Here is a 20,847-nt window from a genome sequence, read left to right as displayed (position 1 = left end):
AACGCACTACGCATCAGTATTCATTTTTGAACCTACCACCATGGCACCATCCATCGAATGATCGAAAGCTTATTTAATTGTCCCATTCTTTTTGTCTTTATCATCTTTTGTGTTTTGTCAGTTTATTATTTTATTTTAGTTATTTGTTTCGTCAGAAAAATTGTTTGTTTGGATCTTTTTATATATTTTTTTCATCATCATTTTTAGGACTTTCTTTTCCTTATTAAGATACGCGTCACATATAAATGTCAAAAAATGTCAACATAAGTTTGCAGGAGTAGCATTTAACGTGACTACATAAGGGAAAATCAGATGATCTGGATCATGTGATAGACAGTGTACCAATGAATGTTTCATTCAAATTCACCAAACAAAATTTGAGGCTGGAATTTAATGACCAACCTTTTTTCATTGAAGTTATCATAAATATTTGGCTTATTGAGATATAACTTTAACTGTCTCTATGAATTGAACAGCCAACCTTTTTTACCAAAAGAGTTTATATTTTATACACAACTGATAAGAATGTATCAACTTTTTTACCCAATTTGTCTAAGATCGTTTAGTTGTTCTTATTGCATTTCGAAAATTGACCTAATTGTCTCATTTTCACTTTAAGACTTTTTATGTAATTTGTGTCATGTGGTAGGGAGAGGTCATGAGTTCGATCTTTAGGGATGACATGATTTTCTTTAAACCAATTGAACACCAATAATGGTGGTATATATTGACCCTATAGGGAGATTTTACCGGATTTGTTCACGGACCTCTACCCGGACCACTGCCCAAATGGATGTGTTCCTGGGTACCGTCGGTCGGGTTCGGGTTTCCGCCCGAACGTGTGTGTTACGTGCAAATGATGAGGGTCGTTGAAATAAATGATCTACTGATGCCAAAAAATTATCGTTAAAAAAAAGTTACGAGGTATTACTTGTATTTTATTTATTGAATCTAAAATCTAAAACTAACGTTATAAAAAAGTTGTTGGCCTTTGCATTTTGCAGTTTGCACAATTGCAAAGTCATCTCATTGTCGACTATGACCTTGTGTCTACTTTCCAACATTTTTCTACCTTATAGAAAACGAAACGTATCACCTTACTCTTGAAAGGGCAAATAAGTCATTTAACATGCTAGAAACTTCTTTATCTGGTATAATCCCATAAACAATAAACAAACAGAAAACAAATCGGTGGTTCGGCAAAAGGACTTTTCCTTTTTTCTAAAAAAAAAAAAAAGAAAAAAAATTAATTTTAAATTTTTAAATCCGAAAGAAATAACGACTCCTTCCCTCTGACATTCCACCAATCCAAACCTCAAATATCAACAAATTCTCACTACGTTCCCTAACTACCCTACGAATCTTGCTATAATCACCATTATACCCTTAATTCACAATATAGTCTTCTCAACTTCTCAAAAACATACAACACACCAACACACTTCAAAAAACCTCTTCATGGGCGGTCACTAACTTACTAAGGTATGGTTTATTTTCAAGTTTTGTGTTCTTATATTGACTTTTAATAGTCAACTATGCATAAAGTTTCAATCTTTTATTGTTTTTTAAGTTTATTTCATCTGGGTTTTTGGGTATCTTAAATCTTGTTAGTTGTTAATGGAGTAATGAATCATCTTTAACAAGATCTGGCCTGTGACTTATATTGTCTATGTAACAGTATCTGTTATTAGGGATTATGGTTTAGTGTTCTAATTTGTTTTTTTGAAGAAAGTATATACAACTTTGAAAAAGTTCAAATCTTTTTGGGTCAAATTCTCCCCCTTCAAGTTTTGTTCCTGTAATTCTTATATAAAAGTATTGGGTACTTTATGCGAATTGATCTTTATGTTGATTGCTGTTCCTATTTCAAATCTAAACTAGTTTTGCCCCTTTTGGTTGACTATTCCTTTTTGCACAATTTGAATTTGAATTTTTGACATCTTTATTTGGATCTGATTTTTCATTTTTTCTGTATTAAATCTCTTATTTTATGCAATAAAGTTTGTTACATTTGGTACTTTGTTGACAGATAATATATTTATTACCCATTTGTGAATTTGTTATTCCATTGGATGATGCCTGGAATGGTAATGGATGAAACCCATGAAGATAAGGTGCTAAATGAAACACCCGAAAATGGTAGTTTGGTTAAACATAATGAAAATGTGGTTGAGCCGTCTATCGAAGAGCTTTACGATAATGTGTGCGATATGCAAAGTTCAGACGAGTCGATATCTAGGCTTAGTTACGGATCTGATGGTGAAGAATCAAGAATCGATTCTGAATTAAGGCAATTAGTTGGAGGCGAAATGAGAGAAGTCGAGATCCTAAAAGAAAGCGAAGACATTTATAAGGAATACGAAGATGAAAGTTTGAAATCCCGTTCGTCGAAAAACTCAAAGAAAGCATCCAAATCACCATTGGAGTCAGAGGCTAGTTCTAAATGGAGTCCTCACAGCAAAATTAATCAAACGAACAAATTACTCGCCAAAAAAGCTGATAAACAGTCAAAAAAACCAGTTGCAGATGTGGAATCTTCTAACAAAATTGATAAAAATACGGATTCTGGCCCGTATTTGCTTAAACAAGCCAGGGATTTGATGTCATCTGGTTCTAACGCTCGTAAAGCGCTTGATTTAGCACTTCGTGCAACGTCATGTTTTGAAACATCTGCAAATGGTAAACCAAGTTTAGATGTTGTTATGTGTTTACACGTTACCGCAGCAATACACTGTAGTTTAGGCCAGTACAATGAAGCTATCCCAATTCTTGAAAAGTCAATTGGGATCCCGATAGTCAACGAAAGTCAAGATCACGGTCTTGCTAAATTTTCCGGTTTAATGCAGTTGGGTGATACTTATTCCATGTTGGGTCAAGTTGAAAATTCTTTAAAATATTATAAATTCGGTTTGGAATTGCAAATTGAGGTTTTAGGTGATTCTGATCCAACGGTCGGTGAAACGTGTAGATATATTTCCGAAGCGTATGTTCAAGCGCTTAATTTTAACGAGGCTGAAAAGCTTTGTAAAATGGCGATCGAAATCCATTTAAACAACGGTTTACAAGCCGAAGAAGCAGCCGATCGAAGACTAATGGGTCTAATTTGTGAGACGAAAGGTGATCACGAAGGTGCACTCGAACATCTAGTTTTGGCTAGTATGTCAATGGTGGCTAACGGGCAAGAAAACGAGGTTTCGTTAATTGATTTAAGTATCGGGGACACGTATTTATCGTTATCACGTTACGATGAAGCTATTTTTGCTTATAAAAAAGCTCTTAAATCGATCAAGTCATCCAAAGGTGAAAACCATCCGTCTGTTGCTTCAGTTTACGCTCGTTTGGCTGATTTGTGTAACAAAACCGGAAAGTTAAAAGAATCAAAATCTTATAGCGAAAACGCCCTTCGTATATATGAAAACCCCGTTTCTGGGATCCCGTTAGAGGAAATCGCGTGCGGTTTCACTAACATAGCTGCTATATATGAGTCCATGAACGAGCTCGATAATGCGCTTGAGTTGCTACACAAAGCGTTGAAAATTTACAACGATGTACCTGGTCAACAAAGCACGATTGCGGGTATCGAAGCGCAAATGGGAGTTATGTATTATGTGTTGGGGAAATATGCGGAATCTTATGATTCTTTTAAAAATGCGATTTTTAAGCTACGTGCAAGTGGTCAGACGAAATCGGGGTTTTATGGGATCGCGCTTAACCAAATGGGACTTGCGTGTGTTCAACGTTATGCTTTAACGGAAGCTATAAAATGGTTTGAAGAAGCTAAAAGTGTTTTGGAACGAGAGTGTGGTACTTTGCATATCGATACACTTGCGGTTTACAGTAATCTTGCCGGTACTTACGATGCTGTAGGCAGGTATGAGCGAGAACTTTAGATTAAATTTCTTTTTTTTGCTAACGACAGCCTTAAGGGCTATCGTTAACGTGTGTATATTAATTGTACAATTTAAAAATTGTCGTTTTCAAATCAGTAAGTAACATCTCAGTACAACACTTTAAAGCAGGTATGATTGGCAGGTATGATTTTAGATATATAAAAAAGATTCAAATGCTATTATGATATGAGAACTTTTTGTATATGTATATGTAAAAAGGATTGAAATGCAAAAGTGAACAATGTTTACAGAAAAACAGGGTATGCAGACATGCAAACCATAAAGAAGTGTAATGTTTTGTAGTATATAAACTTTTATTATTTTCTTTGTATGGATTTTTTGAGAATGTTTTGTTATTGTAGCAAATTAGGACAAAAAGTTTATTTCAAAATGTGATATTTATGCAGGTTAGATGATGCAATTGAGATGTTGGAACATATTGTTGAGATGAGGGAGGAAAAGATCGGTACTGCAGGTTTCGATGTGGAAGATGAGAAAAATAGATTGTCGGAATTGTTAAAAGAGGCAGGGAAGGTTCGAAGTCGAAAAACAAGATCATTAGAGAACCTTTTTAGTTCAAGTTATCAATCAACTAACAAAAATGATGTTATTGACGTATGATGTTGATGATGATGGATTTTTCTGGTTGAAACTAATGTAATATATAAGTTTAAGTTTTTAATTATATAATTAATATAGGCTGCTTGAAAATAATGTATGTGAATTTGTATCTTTTCTTGGAGTTCTTGTTGATTTTATATTTATATTTCTATGTACATGAAATCATAAATGGTTATATATAAGGTATACAAACTATGACATTGTCTCTTTAATGTCTTAGATTTTTAGATTTTTTTTTTTTTTTTTGGTTGTTGTTGTCGTCGTTGTTGTTATGTTGTTATGAATAGATAATAGATAATGTCAATTCCATCTATGTTGCAAAGTGCCGAACTTTGATCCTTTGTACCTGTCTTTTTATAAGCAAGGCAAAGTTAGTAAATAAAATTAATACTTAAGATAATATAATATATAATTTTTTTGACAGCTGTTAGGATCACTCAGGGGATTTAACCATCCACGCGTTCATCTTCTAAACAGTTATACTCGCCTCAACTGCGTGTCCAGAAGAAAACCCGCACCAATCTCATACGGGGTATAGACGTTAAAATCCCCCCTCCCCTATAACCTCAACGCGATGTGAGAAATGTGTCATGGGTGAAAGTTAATGGCATAGATGAAATCGTGAGTTAATATGTAGCCAACGGGGTGAAACTCCTGACCTCTACACCAACCGCTGGACCACATCACAATTTCTTTTAAGATAATATAATATATATAATAATTAAATTAATAATATAATAACAATAATTAGTAACTTGTTTTTTAGACAATATATAAATATAAATATTAAATATTAAATATTTAGCGTTATGAGACGGCTTTTTTGATAATAAAAAATTCACTACGTGTCAATGTATGCATCCGATATGATGAGAATTTTAACTTGTCTCCTGTCACTAATATGCCTTTTTATCGTATTCTTAATTAAATAATAGTTTATGTTTGTTACATTATTGTAAACATATTGATTGATTCATAATGAGGTATTGATTTTGGGTTTAATTATGTTAATGAACATTCCACATGACTTGATTGTTTTTTAAAGAGTCAAATTCATTTAATCGCTCTAATAAGAAACTAGACGAGCAACCACCAAAATATACAATGGCTTATAAAGTTCCAAATGACTTGATAAAAATGTTTTTAAGTAACTTAGAAAAAAAAAAAAAAGTTACATTGTTCCTCAAGTGTTTTAAGATGTAACTATAAAAATTACAATGTTTGGGTCAAGTCTTTATTATGAGAATACAAAAAGGGTCGTATTATTAGACATGTCCCATAAATCTTTAAATTAAGTCATTCTAAAAGTCATTATAGCATCGCTTATTTGATATTAGTTGGCTAAAATAGCCATGGTCTAAATATGCCTGCTACTAGCTATAGTTTATTATTATTATTATTATTATTATTATTATTATTATTATTATTATTACTTTTTAGAAAAAATAACGAATTCTATAAAACCGACCTATACAATGAAACCCAGTGACTTGAAACAAGTAAACGTCACAAATCGACGTTAACTCTAACCGAACCAAAAAATTTCACATGACAACTACGAAATAAAAAAATTACAAAACATACAATACTAAAGACAAAGTCTCAAACGAAAAAAACAACACCTACACCAACCTAGCTATAGTTTAAAATTATACACATACTATGACTGCTTATCTTTATTAAAAATTTATTATTTATTATCTATACTGTCCTATGTATTTTAAATTTATATATTGTTTGCATGATCCTCACACAATTGAGCATTTTGTGTGTATCAAATATTTCATAAAATTCAAACAAAAAATGTCTCTGAATTTTTTATCTCCAACACAAACCAACCTAACCAATTTCTTACACACCCCCAAATCCCAAACCCAACTTTTCAATCTCCAAGGTATGTATTCTAATATTCTATTCTATTCTATTCTATTTTACTAATTCATTAAATTACAGTAGCTATTTTAAGTATCAAATTGATATAAAAATCAAATTTTGTAACTTTTGGTATATATTAGGTGGGTTTTCCTTCAAGAAGAAAGATTGTAATTTAACTATCGAAAAACGGATTCGTTGTTCGGCACATACTCCGCCGCCGCCGGCGTGGCCGGGGACGGCGTTAGTGGACCCCGGGACTAAGAACTGGGATGGACCTAAACCTATTTCAATTGTTGGGTCTACTGGTTCAATTGGGACTCAGGTGAAATTTATCAAACACTTGGCCGGTGTTAAATGTTTGCACTTAAACTGATGTATTTTTGGATTACTCCGTAATTTGTATACGAATATTTCAATTTTAATATTTAATTAAATTAATAGTTTGAAGTTTGTGATTTCAGACACTTGATATTGTTGCTGAAAACCCTGATAAATTTAGAGTTGTTGCTCTTGCTGCTGGCTCAAATGTCACTCTTCTTGCTGAACAGGTGATTATTATGTGACCCCTGTTTTTAGGTACAAAAATTGGAATAACATTATTTTTTACTCTTGTCAATATGTTTCTTGTAGCTACAAAAAATATAAAAGGACTGAACTTATACTTTATGTCTGATTAGTCAGCTGCATATTTTTTTTTTTTGAAAGGCAGTCAGCTGCATATTTAAATGGTGCAACTAACAACATCAATTATTTATTTATATCCCTATAAAAAAATATGTAATTGTTAAAAATGAATTTGGACGTTGAGCTATGTTTCATTGTGTAGGTAAAGGCATTCAAGCCTCAGCTAGTTTCTATAAGAAATGAATCTTTACTTGGTGAACTCAAAGAAGCATTGGCTGACGCCGATTACATGCCTGAAATTATTCCCGGGGAGCAAGGTGTCATCGAGGTCATTATCGTCAATTTCAAATCTTTTTCATTTTTCACGTTTTGAAGTCAAAATCTCTCACACTATATTACTTTGTTTAGGTTGCCCGTCACCCAGATTGCGTGACCGTAGTCACAGGCATAGTTGGTTGTGCTGGTCTAAAGGTAGATCCTTTATCCCTTTTATATTCTTGCTTATGGATTTTTAATTTTTTTAAAATGTTTTCATAATTCTTAATGCGGTTATTATTGTTTTATAGCCGACAGTAGCTGCAATTGAAGCGGGAAAAAACATAGCATTAGCTAATAAGGAAACGTTAATTGCGGGTGGTCCGTTTGTTCTTCCGCTTGCACATAAACATAACGTTAAGATTCTTCCTGCTGATTCAGAACATTCTGCTATCTTTCAGGTAACTTTTAAAAAATAATAATGCATCCATTACTAAAATATTAATTTACGGTAACAAAAATTTGTAAACCTGTTCCTAATTTCAGTGTATTCAAGGCTTTCCTGAAGGTGCTCTAAGACGTATAATCCTAACTGCTTCAGGAGGTGCTTTTAGGTATAATGATTTTATTACAACGACTCGTTTAACGTCCCGTTTATGGTAATTAAATGTTTAATATATCTTGGTATATGTTATGTTACGACAGAGATTGGCCGGTTGAAAAACTGAAAGACGTAAAAGTAGCCGATGCGTTGAAGCATCCGAATTGGAGCATGGGAAAAAAGATTACAGTTGACTCAGCTACACTTTTCAACAAAGGTCTTGAAGTTATCGAAGCTCATTATCTTTACGGATCAGAATATGATGATATCGAAATCGTGATTCATCCTCAATCTATCATTCACTCTATGGTTGAGACACAGGTTTGGTTCCCATTTTACCCTTTTTACTTACAAGCCATTGCAGTTATGTATAGTAGCGTAGTAGAAGATTAGAGCACTTGGTGGGCCCTCAGCTGTTTAAGTTTTTTTTTTTTTTTTTTTCAGGACTCTTCAGTCTTGGCACAATTAGGTTGGCCCGACATGCGTTTGCCCATTCTTTACACGTTGTCTTGGCCCGATAGAATCCCCTGCTCCGAGCTTACATGGCCTCGTCTCGATCTCTGCAAGTTAGTAAACATGTGTTTCTTGGGGTTAAAGACGGCAAATTTATTAAGGATTTTGCTAACGACGGCCTTTAGGGTTGTTGTTAACGTGCACAATTATATTGCGCATAGCGGTTGAGGTTGACTTTTCGATGGCGGTTATGCAAATGTACAAAGAATATATGTACCTTAACGACAACCCTGTCGTTAGCAAAATCAATTTTTTAATTATAAAAAATTATGTGAATACGTTGCATAACTTATATGGTGCAGGCTAGGATCACTAACATTTAAAGCTCCGGACAACGTGAAATACCCATCGATGGATTTGGCTTATGCTGCTGGACGAGCTGGCGGAACGATGACTGGTGTTTTGAGTGCAGCTAACGAAAAAGCTGTTGAGATGTTCATCGATGAAAAGTATGCTTTTTTTAACATGTGACATATTGTTTCGGTAATACTGTTAGGATATTCGGTTACTAAAGCGGACAATGTTGTTACACAGGATCAAGTATTTGGACATATTCAAGGTCGTTGAGTTAACGTGTGAGAAGCATCAATCTGAACTGGTGGTTGCACCATCACTTGAGGAAATTGTACATTATGACTTGTGGGCTCGGGACTATGCGGCTAGTGTGAAGCCGTCGTCGGATTTGACCACAGCTGCTGTTCTTTGAGTAAAATGTGTGTATTTTTTTTAGTTGCAGTTATGTGAATGTAATCAAACTTTGATGACTAAAGAGATGATAACACAAAACAAAACAAAACAAAGTCTCTCTTCCATAATTTACAATGAAAGCCAATGGCCCATAATTAAAATCTTGTATTTTATGAACTGATTTTATTTGTTTTTTGGTCGACAATGCATAATTTTATAAATAAAAGAAAGAAGCCATGTATGAAAAAGAAAAGAATTAATGATGCAAGAACAAAAAAGTTGGGTTGTGTCTTGCTACATATAAGTATACATTGATTTTTTTAAGTTATTAATGAATGAATGAATGTAATGGGCTATTGTCAAGTGTACATATTGGGCCAAAGAAAAGAGTGATCCATGAAGTAGTGGATTTAGTGGTTTATACATACACTTGAATACCAATCTGGTTAAAAATCTGTTTTTAGGATCCCCAATATAAACTCCTCGTATTGCACAAATTTTCCTAATTTACATGCGTTTAACATGTTGCTTTGTTGTATTTGAAATTAATAAATTGTTGTGACAAATAAATATTTGTCACTATAATTCTTAACCATCTGTACCCTACTGTGCTAAACTGCAACCAAGTTCACTGATTTTCTGGTTTAATTTACAAAAACGTGAAATAGAATATAACTGTTTAACAAGTATTTGCGACTTAAACTAGCCAAGTCGTGATTTGTTATGAATATCCGGACTGTGTAACAGATTTAAAGCACAAGTAGGATAAAACTATAATTCTAAATCATCAACATCGTCACTTTTTGGTTTCATGTATCTAGTAATGTGGCTCGAGACTTTAACCTCCATACGTGTATCATAATAAATATTTGACACCATATTTTATAACGAGAACCATCAATAGATAATGTGAAACTAAATTGAAGCTAGACGTTACTGATGGCATAGACTAATTGACTAGCTGTGGTAATAGCAGTCGCGGAGCTCGCAGGGGTGATCATGGTGAAACAATGGGACGTCAAAAAAATATATGAAAACTGCAGAAAAAAAAACAACAATAAGATCCAAGTGCTCACGGCGGGTAGAATGCTTGTAGTTATCCGTAGGCCAACAATCTGATTTTAGTAGCAGATTAAATTAATGTAGCAGTGATTCTTGATAGGTTGTATCTTGGCAGGGATGATTAAAGGTGACATTGGACTGATCATTGGATTGATGACACTGACGAATCTAAAATGAAAATTCAATGAAGTTCCGAATTTTTTTAAAAACTAATTATATTAGAATGATAATTTAGTGGTTTATTACCTAAAAAAAATCAAAAGTCCCATAAATATACGAGATTATAGCTGATTAGTGGTGTCATATAGTACAATTCAAAGAATGATAAAAAAAAATGTATTGTAGTGGAGTCATTGGACCCCGCCTTACCCCTATAGCCATAGAGTCGCCTCGTTTGATGAGCTATTAGAGTAGTGGAAAGAGAAGTTGATACAAGTAGAATAGTGGTGATTAATGGTGACAGAGATTGGGATGAAAAACTTGATTAGCTGCCACTATCACAGGAAAAAAAAAATCATGTGTTATCCCTAGAAAAGGAGGCTCTGATAACATATTATAATAAGCGGTAAAAATTGGATCTTGACTTTTCATGTATCTTCATTTTCCACTTAAACCCTTGTCAATGATTATAACAAGTGCCTATGATATGTTAGACAACTGATAGGAAGTGTTTCATTTTGCTTTAAAAAAAAAAAAAAAAAAAAGGAAGTGTTTCATTTTTGATTTCATCATGTGGGATCTATGATTGAATCTGTGATTTTTAATTTCATCATTAATGAAAACTGTTTTTGATAAGAAATGAACATTTCATTTTTAAATGTTGTTATTGAGAGTTTTTAAAAGCTATAAAAGATTTGTGGATTTTTTGATAATCATTAAAGAGATGTATTATGAATATATCGAGTTGGAGTTTCTTTGAAGTTTGAATGGCAGTAGGTAGTGAAAGTGGTAGTAGCATGTAGTAGCATGTAGTAGTACATGAGTTAAGTAGTAGTACATATCGGCTTTGATCAATGGATCTCCAACTCGGGAATTCTCAATGGGTAGAGGTGTTCGCCAAGGCGATCCACTATCACCTTTTCTTTTCATTTTGGCCACGGAAGGTTTAAATATTCTCACTAAGACCGCCATTGATAAGGGTCTATTTAAAGGTGTGGAAGTTGGCAAAGATAAGGTACTCATTTCGCATCTTCAATATGCGGATGATACGATTTTTTTCGGAGAATGGAGTAGAGAAAATGCTCTTAACCTCACCAATATACTTAAATGCTTTGAATTATCCTCGGGCCTCAAGGTAAACTTTCAAAAAAGTTATGTTTATGGTGTTGGGGCAAGTGTCGACGAAGTTGAAGCAACTGCAAGAATAATGGGTTGTCAAGCCGGGAAATTCCCATTTATGTACCTAGGCCTTCCTATTGGCACTAAAATGAACAACTTAAAGGCATGGCAACCGGTTATTGATAAACTCAAAAAGCGGCTCTCGGATTGGAAAATGCGTTCGATGTCAATTGGTGGACGTCTAGTTTTAATCAAATCGGTTCTCACTAGTCTTCCATTGTATTTTTTCTCACTCTTCCGTGCCCCGTCATGTGTTCTAAAATTACTTGAGAGTGTGTGTCGAATTTTCTTTTGGGGGGGGGGGGGGGTGTGTGATCTTTCGGGTCATAAGATTTCTTGGGTTAAATGGAATAACGTTATTGCTTCTTATGTGACAACCCGGAAATTTCCAACCAAATTTAAACTTTAATCTTTATATGTTTCCGACACGATAAGCAATATTTGTTAAGTTAAATTGCAAGAATTTTAAACTATGTTCATACATTCATTCAACCTCGACCATGTTCCAACGTTTCACGAACCATTAAACGAATATGATTATATATGTATATGTGTATATATATTATAACTTGAAACGTAAACAAAATATTAGATTAAATACTTTATATGATTGTATCTGTTTCAAAATATTTATCAATGGAATTAGAAGATAAGATTAAATGATTGAATTATCAGATATATTGAATTATGATTACAAGTCTCTGTTGAAAGGCCCACGTTGATTTGAGAAATCTTTCGTTTTAACAATATTCGGAAAATGGTAAAGTGATTTATAAATAAGAACAAATTGTCAATCATTGAGAACTAGACAAAGGATAGTGGAAGATTGAATCTCATAAAGACTCGATTGATCTATTTAGTTTCAAACGTACAAAAACGTTTTCAGTTTAAAAAGAACTTTATTATTAAAACGTATATAACTTTTATAAATATCTAGAACCACTTTTGACAACTCATTACTTAACTAGTATGATAAAGATAACGATATTTATATTTTATTTTATTAAATATATATAACGATTTAAATTAATATTATATATATTTATACGCGTATTATACGTACATAGTTTTATACTTTTACTATACTTAAACTTTACCTTTACTTTATTTTTACTTTACTTTAACTTTAATAATTCACTTTAATAATTCATACTTTAATAATTCACTTTAATAATTCATACTTTAATAATTCACTTTAATAATTCATACTTTAATAATTCACTTTAATAATTCATACTTTAATAAATCACTTTAATAATTTAAAAATCTATTATAAATAGAATTCAATAGGTTTCATTATTTCATAGAAACTTGAAAATATTTTTCTCTAAACTCTCTCAATCGATTTACATATATATATTTACTCCGTATTATTTCAAGATATTATTAGTATACATAAAATATTACGACGGAGTGCTGTCCGAGTGATTTCGAAATTGTTTTTCGAGTAGGATAGGATTAAGGAAATTATGGGTTATAGCTATGGAGGTGATTGAGTATGGTTCATGGGTATGCTCGTGAGGTCAATATAGTGTTTATCATTTCCGTTGCGTCTACGTACCTTTCCTGCAATATTGAATCTCAATATTGATACGTGAGTACTCATAATTTAACTTTTACATACTAATAGTGTATCCCTGACTAGTGCTCGAGTATTTAGGATTATGCATGCTTGTACTTTTGATATTGCCCTTAGACAGGTTAGGTTGAATATTGAATTAGTTACACTTGCGGTTGAGATAAGGTATAAGATATGCATGTCCTTGGAAAGCTAGCGAAAAATTAAGGACTTTTCCTTTAGATATCGAATGGTTTCGATGAACGGATTAGAAGTTATAATCAATTGAATTTTCTATATTTTTATTAAAAATGATTATTATTATCGTCGTTTTTATCGTCGTTCTAGTTTTATCTTATTATTATCATTATTATTATCTTTATCAATAAAAGGGATTTATCATTAAAAATTGTTATTTTTTTTATTATTACTATCGTTATTATCGTTAAAGTTATAATTAGTATTATTATTATTATCCAATTATTATTATTATTATTATTATTATTATTATTAGTATTATTATTATTATTATCATTATTAATATATATATCATTATTTAAAAATGGATATTGTCATTGTTATTATTATTATTACTATATTATTATTAAGATAATTATTAGTATTATCGTTAAAAATATTATAGTAACTATCATTATTAATATTAGTGTAATTAAAACAAATATTTGTAACACCTAATTATTTTGATTACTATTATTATCATTATTATGAACACGATATAAAAGACGATTAAAAGCTATTAAACGAAACGATTAGGAAATAATGAGTAAGAGTATCATGATGAAATTAAAATATTATAAGATATTGATTTAGATAAAATTATCGTTCTTATTATTTTTATCATTACTATTATTATTAAAAATATCGTTAGTATTAAAACTATCATTTTAACAAAAATTATCATTTTAATAGAAATGTCATTGTTACTATAAAATATCATTATTATTTTTATTTTAAATAGAATTATTATTTTAAAGATAATATTAAAAATTATCGTAAATATTAAAGTTATCATAATTAGAATTATCGTTTTATCATAATGTCATCTTAGTAATTATAAATATTGATATTTTTATAATAATAATTATTATTACAAAATAATACAACTTTTACTTACTATCATTATAGATATTATTTTATCAAATAAATATGTGATACAAACATATTTTACTACGTGTAATAACTTACTTTAATAATACCTATCATATTATCTTTATGATATTAAATGAACCCTATAAATTTTATTACTTAATATATATAAAAGTATATTATATTATATAAATTTAATATAAAATTTTATTTATTAATAAATAAATTATATTATTTACTCTAATAAATCTTTTAAAAATATTTAAAAATATAAAACGACGATATTTAAACTATATATTAATCATGTATAGATTTTTGGAAATTATTTTGAGTCAAATTTACTTTTGTTGACTTTTGCATATTAGTCTCGAGCATTAGGATTGTGGTACACTATGACTTGGCCTAATTTGTTAGACAAATATTGACCAACACATAATTATATATAATTAATTTAGGTTCGTGAATCCGAGGCCAACCTTGCACTTGTTCAATGACGTTATATGTATTTTTACTACGAAATACAGTATGATGAGTTTCATTTGCCTTTTTACCCTTTATATTTTTGGGACTGAGAATACATGCGCTTTTATAAATGTTTGACGAAATAGACACAAGTAATTGAAACTACATTCTATGGTTGAATTATCGAAATCGAATATGCCCCTTTTTATTAAAGTCTGGTAATCTAAGAATTAGGGAACAGACACCCTAATTGACGCGAATCCTAAAGATAGATCTATTGGGCCTAACAAACCCCATCCAAAGTACCGGATGCTTTAGTACTTCGAAATTTATATCATGTCCGAAGGAAGATCCCGGAATGGTAGGGGATATTCTTATATGTATCTAGTTAATGTCGGTTACCAGGTGTTCACCATATGAATGATTATTTTTGTCTCTATGCATGGGACGTATATTTATGAGAACTGGAAATGAAATTCTTGTGGTCTATTAAAATGATGGAAATAAATGATTATGATAAACTAATGAACTCACCAACCTTTTGGTTGACACTTTAAAGCATGTTTATTCTCAGGTGTTAAAGAAATCTTCCGCTGTGCATTTGCTCATTTTAAAGATATTACTTGGAGTCTTTCATAGCATATTTCGAAGAACGTTGCATTCGAGTCATTGAGTTCATCTAATATTATTATTAAATCAATTTATAGTTGGATAGTGGATATTATGAAATGGTATGCATGCCTGTCAATTTTCGATGTAAAGAAATTTTGTCTTTTAAAAACGAATGCAATGTTTGTAAAATGTATCATATAGAGGTCAAATACCTCGCAATGTAATCAACTATTGTGAATCGTTTATAATGTATATGAACGGGTCATTTCAGTTGGTATCAGAGCGGTGGTCTTAGCGAACCAGGTCTGCATTAATGTGTCTAACTGATAAGTCGATAGGGTGCATTAGTGAGTCTGGACTTCGACCGTGTCTGCATGTCAAAAGTTTTGCTTATCATTTTGTGTCAAAAATTAACTACTTATCATCCTCAGGAAATTACCTGCTTATCATTTTTAGTCTAAGACACGTCTTGCTGCATTGATTGCATGAATAGTGTATAGACAAAAATTCATATCTTAGCATATCTGCTAAATCATATCTTATCGTATCTGTTACTTTAAACTTTGCCTGACATATCCCGCAAAGTCCTCCGTAATCTACGAAATCTTTTGATCTATATATATATATATATATATATATATATATATATATATATATATATATTCTATGTAATTAGAATACCATCCGTTAGCCAAAATGATTTCATATCAAAAAAAAAATCCTTTATCCAATCGTACGAAATGGAATTCGTCATCAGTTCAAGTCACTCAGATTCCGAAATGGAATCCCATTCAAGCTCCGAAAGCAGTGTGACCGGAATAGATCAACCAATCAGTCATCACCTATTCTGGATGAATTGGGGATGGGCTCGTAGCCTCCTCAATCATTGGAGACAAGAAGAAGGTGATCCCTTCCATCCACCACATTGCCCTCTTGACGAAGAACCTGAAGCACTTACTAGCGAACCTGTCCGAAACACTATTTTCTCGCTCATTTCCAGAGTATCTCGTCACGATTATATATTACATCAAATTTTAGATTTTATTTATCCGCTCGTCCGAACCGACAATCACCCCGGTGTAATAGAAGAAGTCAACGAGCTTCGTGCTCGGGTAGTGGCTTTAGAGAATATGGTGCAGAGATTACAAACACCAGCAGCAGCATCAGCAGCATAACCAGTACCACCATCATCAACGCCAACAGTACCATTACCACCTCCAACCACAACCGCGTCGTAAACCTCAACTTCACAATCTGTCCCACGATCATCAACGTCATACTCACCATAGATACCAAGGAGTACCAACAACAATAACTGACGAAGTATTAATTCATAACTTCATTGGAGAAACATTCCGCGGCGATTATGTAATCTCTAAAGTCTTAGAGATTATCTAATCTTGCCCTAACCATAAATCAGTTAAGCGAACCAAAATGATAGAAGGAAGAGTATAAACCCTGACAAAAATGGTGTGTGATTAACAAGCTAAACTTGCTTTACCAACAGCATCAACAGTACCGTCAGCGTTACCAGCATCGTCAGTACAGTCAACATCCGAATCAACAACACCGATAACATCACAAACTCCGTCAGTTCAAGAATCACTGTGGACATCATTACGAATAAAAAACGTGTATATTGTATCAACGAGTTATGAAGAATTAACTCATTCCCTCTGAAGAAATTATATGTATATTATATATATATATTTTGAAATAAATCTTTCCGTGCTAAGCTATTGTGTGTGAATCTTAACTACTCGGTTAATTCATATTACAAATATGCAATAATGTACGTCCTTCGGCCGCAACTTAACCAGCGTTAACTACAATCTCTGTCGCAATTCAACAAATTCCAATTCATAATAAATCAAGTATATATTTGATTTTACACTTTCATCATCGATGTACCCGAAACTTTTCAGATAACATCATTCGTACTTTGCGAAGTTCACAAGAATTCCATGAACCAAACATCATACATCAACAAATAACGAAGTATTGATTCATAATTTCAATGTCATTAAAGAAATACTGCGTAAAAGTTATGTACTTTTTAAAGCCTTTAGGAATTATTCAATTCTAGTTTCAACCGTAAATCAAATGAGTTTAATTTAACATTAACTCATTAAATCTATGTTACATCTGAAGAAAATATACATATATATATTTTCATAAAGACTGTAATAAAATTCTTTTGTACAAAATATTAATTGTGAAATTTTTTTTTTAACGGGTAGGTAATACCCGAGAGATATATAAATTAACAATTAATATGTTACATTCTTCGAATCTGATTCAGCAAATCATCCATTATACTCCCTACTTTCACAACAATATACATTCTTTTATAGAAATCAAAACAACCATACTCATTCAAAATTTAATTACATATTCTGATTTTAAAATCTCAAAATTCAACTTGAGATATGACCAAAATCATCACTCTTAGATCCTTACATCTTTCACAAGCTATATTTTAACTTCAAAACTGTGTTAGAACATCAAATGTATGTTAACGATTACAATCTGTGTTCAAACCCTTCGAAAATTTCTGAAGACACTTCGAATGATGAGCAATCGAGATGATGATCCAACCACATGTTACCCACAGTTATGTACCCGAAAAACTCTTGAAACCAAAGTAAAAGTTTAAACAACGTATCCGCGTCAGATTCTTTGGCATTTATTAGCAAAAATAACTTTGCGACTCCTATTCAAAGTAGCCAGTTTTGTCACAGCTCCAGCAAGTCAACTTCAACTTTTCAGTCAGACTAACCTTATTATAACCTTGAGATATACACCTTCGTTACCAGGGAACCTTTTACATTCCACCACATTATTAGCAGATGTACCAACAACTTCATTACTCTTTGACTTTAGCCTCTCCAAAAAGTCATTATAATTATTCATTGAAACCCCATCATTTACTCATTCGCATCTTGTAATGAGAATTGCCATACGAATCATTGGGAATTAGCAATCAGTATTTTGAAATCTCGCAGGATGTCTACGCCAACAGTTATATGTGTATATATAACGTCTATCTTCTGGACTTAATTTGAATGTGAAGTTTCTGAAAAATACTCCAAACTACGAATTGGTTCTCCGAAAATGGAAAAAAAATGCTGATGAAGCAGCAAAAACTATAAACAACTTTAAACGGTAAAAGCTGGATGATAATGATGAAGTGTGTTGGCAAAGCGTAGAAAAAGAGAAGTTTTGGAACTGAAAAATGGATTGAGCAAAGTAGGAAGGAGGCTGTGGACAAATTACAAAGACTGAACCTGACTTCAAAGGATCCAAATGATTCAGTACCTGCTGAAGTCATTAACGAATACCTTGCTCCTGACTCTAAACCCCTGCGGACAATATTCTTCATCATCCTCTGATATTAGAAATTCTAAAATATCATCATATCTTTCATTATAAATATCCTCCATATTTCTGAAGATATTTTCTTAATTTTTCTTATTTGAAATCATTTACCTCTTCGCGCTATTTGTATTACATCATAAAAGAAACTATTTTAGTTTCAAAATTCTGAAACATTCAAGTTTAAAATAGGAATATTTTGAAGTAATGTTGGGAACTGAAGCATGAATTAGTATAATATAATGACACTTGATCAATGTGATTATATTACAGTAAGTCATGCTGAGTTTCTAAATGGAACGTGATGATTCACAGATCATAACATCATCATGTGCCATGTTATACGACTCTTGTATTCTATTTAACCTCTAAAATATCAAGAAAATATTTCTTGATGATTCGGCCTTTTCCAAGGTATTCTAGTAATTTGACAAGTCAAGATCGTGCCATCACAATTTCCTTCCTAGAACATTAACAATGTTCATTCCGAAATTCATATCTGTGAATTCTAGACCATTACAAGCGGTGCTTAATCGCAAGAAGAAGAAACAAAAGGACAAAACTCCGAAATAGAAATTGGAGTATAAATTGCAGCAAATAAAAGAGAGCATTAACTGTGAATGATAATGATTGTAGAAGACAGAAGCAGATACTTTGAAATATAAGGGAACATATAAATTCCAACGACAAACCAGAAATTATAAACCATATATATCGATGCATATAGCAATATAAAGACACGGGAGAACTAGAAACACTATAAACCCAAGAGTATAGTAGAAGTAAATAGATTCTTCCGGCGGTAGATGAAAAAGAAGAATGACCGACATGAAAGTTAGAAGTATATCGAGAATCAGAACTGGATGGAGCATATTGATGAATAATTTAAAATATGAGTTGAGGGGGAAAGAATAGAAGGTGATGAAACATGAATAGGAACTTAGAAATCAACAGATTTAACTCACACAATGGCGGAATAAGTGAATCAAACCCTCTAGTGAATATGTTAAGTTTTTTTTGATTAATTTAGTCAAACCACAACTAAATCAAGTGTGATTAGATCAACACCTAGAGCTATTATTCACCACCTGGGTGATTTGGACTGAGAGAGAATCGGAGGAGCTCACTAGATCTGAGTGTGTGTAACAAATGAGAGGCTTAACCTAAAATGAAGAACATAAGACTTTATATACCCCTGCTGTTGACTCACCTATACGATTCATTCATCACACGTACGAGTTGGCTTCATCAGTCATACGGGTGATCACTCACTCGTGTCTTCTCATTTAGGTTGTAATTGTGACTTAGCTCAGCATCAACCGTGCGTATGAGCCTGTCAGCTGTACTAGTGAGGCTTCACTCGTACGTCTGACTAAGTCTAACATAGTTAAACATCTAAATCTCGTTCCTGCAGTTCCTGTAACCACATACAAACACGGATAGGATAATAACGAGCAATCATGGTGGCCTGTAAACTGTTGTACCTGCAATGGACGCGGGTAGATGTCTAGGAACTTGCATAAAATGCATCAACAGAAGGTGTGAGTTGTAAGGAAACGAAGGAGGTGAATTTATAAGAAAATCTCCGACAGAACAATTAAAATGGACGATCGCATTTAAAGCGGATCCTAATTCCCTTGATTACCGGAGAGTCAAATCTTATTAAGAAGATTTTCTTAAAATCCCTTGAAATCTGGGAATCAATCATATCTACGTCAAATGATAAGATGAATCTACACTTACTCATTTCACTCTTCTATATTAGTTTCATTCGTACTCTTCATATAAATGGATTGTTTATCCAAATTATTCGCTGATGATAAAACTCTAATTTTCAGCCCGTATGCATCATGAAAACATACTTATTATCATTCACGACCTTTCCACTCAAATTTCGGGACGAAATTTCTTTAACGGGTAGGTACTGTGACAACCCAGAAATTTCCAACCAAATTTAAACTTTAATCTTTATATGTTTCCGACACGATAAGCAATATTTGTTAAGTTAAATTGCAAGAATTTTAAACTATGTTCATACATTCATTCAACCTCGACCATGTTTCAACGATTCACGAACCATTAAACGAATATGATTATATATGTATATGTGTATATATATTATAACTTGAAACGTAAACAAAATATTAGATTAAATACTTTATATGATTGTATCTGTTTCAAAATATTTATCAATGGAATTAGAAGATAAGATCAAATGATTGAATTATCAGATATATTGAATTATGATTACAAGTCTCTGTTGAAAG

General features: G+C 32.2%; 2 protein-coding genes across 2 annotated transcripts; both read left to right on the top strand.

Moving 5' to 3' along the window:
- Window positions 1–1,101: 1,101 nt before the first annotated feature.
- LOC139857052 (protein KINESIN LIGHT CHAIN-RELATED 3-like) lies at window positions 1,102–4,690 on the top strand. The gene is made up of 3 exons (XM_071845760.1): window positions 1,102–1,482; window positions 2,030–3,871; window positions 4,298–4,690. Exons 2-3 carry the CDS (start codon window positions 2,073–2,075, stop codon window positions 4,509–4,511), a joined length of 2,013 nt encoding a protein of 670 aa, XP_071701861.1. The 5' UTR covers window positions 1,102–1,482; window positions 2,030–2,072; the 3' UTR covers window positions 4,512–4,690.
- Window positions 4,691–6,258: 1,568 nt separating this feature from the next.
- LOC139857094 (1-deoxy-D-xylulose 5-phosphate reductoisomerase, chloroplastic-like) lies at window positions 6,259–9,179 on the top strand. Its single transcript, XM_071845820.1, has 11 exons — window positions 6,259–6,405; window positions 6,527–6,708; window positions 6,848–6,934; window positions 7,213–7,338; window positions 7,419–7,481; window positions 7,577–7,726; window positions 7,812–7,879; window positions 7,971–8,187; window positions 8,311–8,432; window positions 8,682–8,828; window positions 8,914–9,179. The coding sequence occupies exons 1-11, from the start codon at window positions 6,315–6,317 to the stop codon at window positions 9,083–9,085; spliced, it is 1,425 nt and encodes a 474-aa protein (XP_071701921.1). The 5' UTR covers window positions 6,259–6,314; the 3' UTR covers window positions 9,086–9,179.
- The last annotated feature ends 11,668 nt before the right edge of the window (window positions 9,180–20,847 follow it).

Source organism: Rutidosis leptorrhynchoides, chromosome 7 (assembly GCF_046630445.1).
Source record: "Rutidosis leptorrhynchoides isolate AG116_Rl617_1_P2 chromosome 7, CSIRO_AGI_Rlap_v1, whole genome shotgun sequence".
Taxonomy (NCBI): domain Eukaryota; kingdom Viridiplantae; phylum Streptophyta; class Magnoliopsida; order Asterales; family Asteraceae; genus Rutidosis; species Rutidosis leptorrhynchoides.
The sequence above is the reverse complement of the archived record's forward strand: the minus strand, read 5'-3'. Positions and strand labels throughout refer to the sequence as shown.